Source organism: Salvia miltiorrhiza, chromosome 7, assembly GCF_028751815.1.
Source record: "Salvia miltiorrhiza cultivar Shanhuang (shh) chromosome 7, IMPLAD_Smil_shh, whole genome shotgun sequence".
In the NCBI taxonomy this organism is placed as follows: domain Eukaryota; kingdom Viridiplantae; phylum Streptophyta; class Magnoliopsida; order Lamiales; family Lamiaceae; genus Salvia; species Salvia miltiorrhiza.
Window position 1 is genome coordinate 27,041,621 of NC_080393.1, and position 6,114 is coordinate 27,047,734.

Genomic DNA, 6,114 nt, shown 5'->3' on the forward strand with positions numbered 1-6,114 from the left:
CATAGCAGCCTCTTGTTTGACTGCATTAATGGATGCCATACCTCACCCGACTCAACTCAAACAAGAGGGCACCATTTGCTTCTACCATCTCCATATACAATAACATGACTTGCAGTATATTTGTAAATTCTACTGAACACGCAATGTACCTATAGTTTACATGGAAATATAAAGAATGAGGCCAACTAACATCAACAACAGCTTACAAGATTGGCATTAGCTTTGCTCTGCTCGGTCCTAAGACTCTACTTCTATTTATTTATCAATAAGCCTGTTGGTCAACAAGCACATTTCATTGGTATCACAGACCTCTGTTATCAAGCACAATCATACAACAGTATATAACAGATTATGCGAGATCAATAACTCACAGAAATTTTTTTAGTGCATTTACATAATAACTTTTAATAGCATGTTAAAGGTACCAATAGTTCATAGCAGTCGGAGCAAGTTGTACAACATAATGCGGCTTCTTTTTTAGAACAGAATATATGACTTCGTAGATACAACAAAATGTGATACAGAAAAAGAAAACACCTACTACATGTGAGCCTGTTGATGATGGCCCAACAGCCCTTGATAGGTTATGGAAAACATTTCATTCTCTGCAATGTACAAGGAGAATTTCTCGTTCATGAGTAAACACTTACATTCTCGAAAAGATAAGTGAAATTAAATCCAAACTTTTACCTGTTTTTCAATCTCTATAGCCGATGCCAGAAGTCTCCTTTTCAATACCAACCTATCGTCTTCACAACTTTCCGTCTCAGTATCTAAGCCAAATAAAGAAGTTTAATTGCCAAAGCTATACAGACATTTGGGCAATTTGCAATTTTAACTAAAATTTATTTAAATGCAATTCCAGGCACAAATTTCTAAGTATTACAAATGGATATGGTTTATTCAATTGGAGAGGGCCCAGTTGGTGAAGGCGAGAGTTGTATATGTGAATTGCACCATGGTTGGGACGCCTGTAGTGTCAGGAGGCCATTGTTGAGGCTAACATAATTGAAACAGGAATATAGTGGGCTAGGCTTAAGGTCTTACGGTTTGGGTTCGAGTTTTCCATGTCAATTGACGTCAAATGGAAAAATAAACTCAAGGGAAACATGGGATGGAGGATGGGGAGTCCAAATGTGGCCACCATCTCAACAGAAGACTGCAGGAGATGGCTATATCATAGCAGTAACGGCGAGGTTTAGGGTTTGAGGTAAGGTTGATAGCACTGAGTATCAATCTTTTAATAATCAAAAAGTCCGTGCATATATTTATAAATATGAAATTTATCTAAAAAAATGGCACTTAACTCAATTGAAAAACAGAAGTATGATACCATTTGACGATAAATTTAATCAAATTTTCAGGGGGGAAGAAGATGATAAGCGAGATGTGTACAAGAGAACAAATAGGTCAGAACTTACCATAGTAGTATGTAGAGAAAATAGTGATACGCTCAGTTGGCTGGAAAGAAAAGGGAATAAATTACTTCAACAATCCAAATTACCACAATTTATCGATGAAGATGTGATAAAGGAAACATAATAAAACCACAGAGTTTGCAGTAAAAATGTGTTTTATTACAGAAAGTTCTCGGAACTCCAGTTAGCATTTCAGGAAATAATTAAATGGAGAATAGGAAAATAGTAAAGTTTACAAGTGACTCTAGAAATCAATTGATGCCTCTTCATAGAACCAAAGAAGGTAGATTGTTCAGCTGATAGGCTGCTCAAGAGAAGCATAACTTTTACGCATAAAAGATATTCTGCGAGTGGTCTTTGCATTGCTAGGCTCCTTAAGTATGGATTATAAAAGAGATCAGCAACAGGAAAGTTTTATCAGGTAGAAATTATTCAGTAGTAGTGTAGTACACCAAGAAATTGTACGCATATTGAATATGCTTCAATTAGAGAAGTCAAAATCAAATTAAATGTCGCATTTCAATTTAAATTTAAATATAGATAAGAAAATCTGAATCACAAAAAATGGCAAAGATAACTTGAATAAGGGTGAATGAGAAAGGAAAGACAGATCAAATCTAAGAGAACAATGAGTTATACCATTACAAATATTCCTTCTTTCCGGGTAGGAACTTCCTCCAGTTTCCTCAAGGTTTCATCACCTTTAGTAACTTTACCAAATATTGCATACTGAAGATACATTCCAGTAAAAAACAGTCACTACCTCGAATGCAGTGTTCTAAAGTACATGTTAATAGAAATATATGGGGAAGAGTATTCTAGCTTACCTGACCATCAAGGTGAGGGGCATCTCCAAGGAGGATTGAGAATGATGACTGTGCACTGTCTGGATCAGAATATCTGTAATCAAAATAAAATAGACTTGATAAAGATTAGCTTGCATCCAAGCATATATTATTAAATATTAATGCAATAAGAGTCTAACAAACAAACACACAATGATTATAAAGACATTTGACAGATAAACGAATTCTGGCATGTTACCAAATGACTGGACATATCAGCTAATGAATAGAACTTAGAGGTGACGCGAGAATTATGAATAAGATCATGCAAGCAATTCTGCAATAAAACTAATGTAATACATCTTGATTGAAGACAACAAGAAACACTAAAAGATATCCTTCTCATATAGAATTACCATGAGAAATTCATGAAAATTTGTTGATTAAATTTTTAAGATGAATATGAAAACTCAAAGACATATTATAATTCCAAAGAGATGGAGTTACCTTCCCATAGAAAGAATACCTCTGACATGCTTCACATCACTAAATTCACCAACAATGGTTTTCTCAGCTTCCAACTTCTGCACTTCATTCATTGGAGCAGTTCTTCCTCCAGCAACATCAGCAACCTGAGCGACAAACCCCTTATCTACCTGCACAATATATAATACAAGTTCATTCACACTTTTCCATTTACTTGCAGAATACACAATACAGAGCTTCACATATTGCAGTTGTCCACTGACCCGGAAGAAATGATTGGTGTTATAACATCCCAACCGAACAAGCTTGAAAATGTGTTCAACCGTCTTTGGTGCAACACTGTGATAGAAACCAAACTCTATGTCCCCATAATTTGTCTGTATTTCAAACAGGAGAAAACACACATCATCTCCTGATTCAATTAGCAGTCTCATGACAGCTCCTTTTTTCTTATAATTTTTGGAACCCCACCAAGATAAACATGAAGCATTAGAATATAACGCAAAAATCCCATACTGATATAGGTGCATTTACTAAAGTAAACTACCTTTCAGTGAGAAAACAACTAAGTGAGTTGAATGAAGACATTGCAAAGATCTCTTGAGCTCTCTTATCTAAATTCTCACAGCATTGAAATCCCATCTTTGCAAATTTCTCCCGTTTTTGAAAGTGATTACAGAAGATTGCTACACGCATACAGCAGATAAAAGACATCTCAACAGTCACACTGACAGAAACGATTCTAAATTCAAACATTCCAGATACACTAAAATGCACCCCCCCCCCCCCCCCCAACAAATTATCCAATACTTACCAAATCAAAAACACCGAATTAATTAATATGTATATGATCTTAGAACGGTCAATTCCCTCGAAAGTTCTACACTTTTATCAAGTCAACACAACACATACCCCAATCGAGACACTCCAATAAAGACCAAATTTTAAAATTTTAAATCACTGAACCTAAAATTTCCATGAACAGAAAATTTCACTCGAATCCGTACATATGCAGGAAATTTTACAATCAAGTAAATCTCATTTAAAAGTCTACATATGATTAGCTCTAGGCAATAAAACTCTCAGACTTTCAGATCATCGTCAGTGACAGTGATACAACGCTCACAAAGTCAGAAGAAAATTCATAAGTTTTACCTGAAATAAGACACGAGCCGATCCCAATTCAGGAACTGTAGCAATTGCAGTGATGGAACCGCGGAATGCGCCCATGCAAACCATCGAAATGAGGATCAAGATCACCTGATTACCGCTCATTTTCGTTGACGTTGGTGCTCTTTGTGTGTCAGTGTGTGTGTTCGAGCACATCCAAGTTCACAAAAGTACAATATGTTAAGCGTAGGGAACCACCGTCGGCCCAACTAGGTTTGGCCCATCTAAAGTAAACGAAAAACTTACTTGACCAGTGGGCCGTAATGTTTAGGAAGCCCAAATTCGTAGTGGCCTATTAAGAATTGTGATGGGCCTTTCAATATATGTAATTATTCGACGACTAGTAAGAATATTAGTTATCAATTAACTACGCGTTAATGCATTATGTCAAAACTAATATATAATAAAGAAATAAATAAATTAGTATGTCTTGACTTTTGTCGTTGATTGAACATTAGTGGGATGTTTGTGATATGTTTATTCTCAAATTTTTTGCATTTCAACATCTCTCATCATGTCATGGAAGACTTTCAACAGAATAAGGTTAACGTGGGACATTGTAATGAATAATAAAAGGGCAAAGTATTTAAGATCTCGAATAATTTCATCGCAATCAAGTGTTACTATTTCGAATTTATTTTTTTGGTCCACTTTAACCAACATGCCCAAGTAAATTTTTTCCGTAGTTTTCAATCTTTTGTTATTTATAATACTATATTATTAATTAATGTTTACTTAATGTTCATATTTTTATTGAAAAAAATAACTAATTATTATAATAACTTTTTTCTATAATTATTAGTGGGTTTTAATATACAGGTTTCACGTGAGAATGCGTAATAAAAATTAACTTTTTAATTGAATTTGTGATGAGTACGAATTTATTGATTAAAAAATTTAAACACACACATATATATAGATATAAATGTTGGAGAAAAAAAATTGAAGAAACATATTTTTTAACCTATTTTTCTTTTAGAATTTTATTTATTTTCTAATACTTCTTGCAAAGAATTATAGAATATTATCAGAACGAAATAATGTATTGATTTATCTTTTAAGGGCATACTTATTATTTATAATATAAAGTAATTTTCTGTCGAGACCCGATTACTTACTAGTATTAGCATTATAATGATTTATAAAATTTGTCTGAGACTAAAATCAGAGTAAAATTGGTGCATTTTTAACAATTAACATTTGCACAAGTGCAACACACGAAAATTATTTTTATATTTTATTATATATAAAATTGATATTAATTTGATTATTATATAAAAATTCTAATATAATTAAAAATACTATAATTTAAGATAAATATATTTTAGTTTAATATAAAAATAATAAAGAATAATTCATATTAATAAAAATTGATATTGTAAAAAAAGAAAACAATATAAGTTAAAAGACAATTGAAAAAAATAGATTTATTCAAAAAAAGGGGAGAGAGGAGAGAGAATTTTCTTAAGTTTTAATCTTTAAATAAATATAATTTTTATATTTTAAATCCAATATTTACATAACATATATCAAAATAATGCTCTTGTCATGATCTTTAATTTGATATGCGTATCAAATATTTTATAATTAGTCGAATTTCACAATTTTAAAAAAGAAATAAGATAGAAAAACAAGAAGTTAAAGGAAAAGAAAAAAAAGAAAGATGTATAGCTTATAAATAAACCTTCAATTTTATTCTAACTACAAAATTGCCATTCAATTTTGAAATTGATTTGAAATCAATTTGAAATTGAAAACTCCCTTTTTAATATAGTATAGATATAACCGTTGAGGGGAGAGGATTGAATGCAAAAGAAGAAATGTAGCCTCAATTTTATCCTTAAGCGTGTGTTCTCTTTTATGGAAAAATGTGAAATATATATACTTTCTCCATTTTTTCATTATTTTCACACGTATTTTTTGTTGAAAATTTTTCTTAGGGCAAGAGGGAAAATTTTTCCAGACAACATATTTTCCCACCTTTTTATTCCAATTCATGATAATATTATCACAAGTTATATGTGTGATAATATTTTGTCACATTTTATATTTTTATGATCTTTTAATTTTACCATCAAAATTTATATGCAATTTAACTCATCTTTCTATATTTCTCTTTCTCTCTCTATCTTTTCTCTCCCTTTAAATATTTTCACAATATATATATATAGGGAGAGATTCAAGAAAGAACCACTAAATAAAAAAAGAACGGAGAACCATTTTCAGTCATTCGATCATCAAGATCTACGGTGGAT

The 6,114-nt window shown here is 31.9% G+C and overlaps 1 protein-coding gene across 1 annotated transcript; it reads right to left on the bottom strand.

Annotated features, from left to right (window-relative positions):
* Positions 1-367: 367 nt before the first annotated feature.
* LOC130995761 (peptidyl-prolyl cis-trans isomerase CYP23) lies at positions 368-4,123 on the bottom strand. Its single transcript, XM_057921169.1, has 8 exons — positions 3,845-4,123; positions 2,953-3,066; positions 2,711-2,859; positions 2,246-2,318; positions 2,058-2,147; positions 1,422-1,461; positions 691-773; positions 368-605 (listed from the first exon to the last, which is right to left on the bottom strand). The coding sequence occupies exons 1-8, from the start codon at positions 4,013-4,015 to the stop codon at positions 585-587; spliced, it is 741 nt and encodes a 246-aa protein (XP_057777152.1). The 5' UTR covers positions 4,016-4,123; the 3' UTR covers positions 368-584.
* Positions 4,124-6,114: the final 1,991 nt, after the last annotated feature.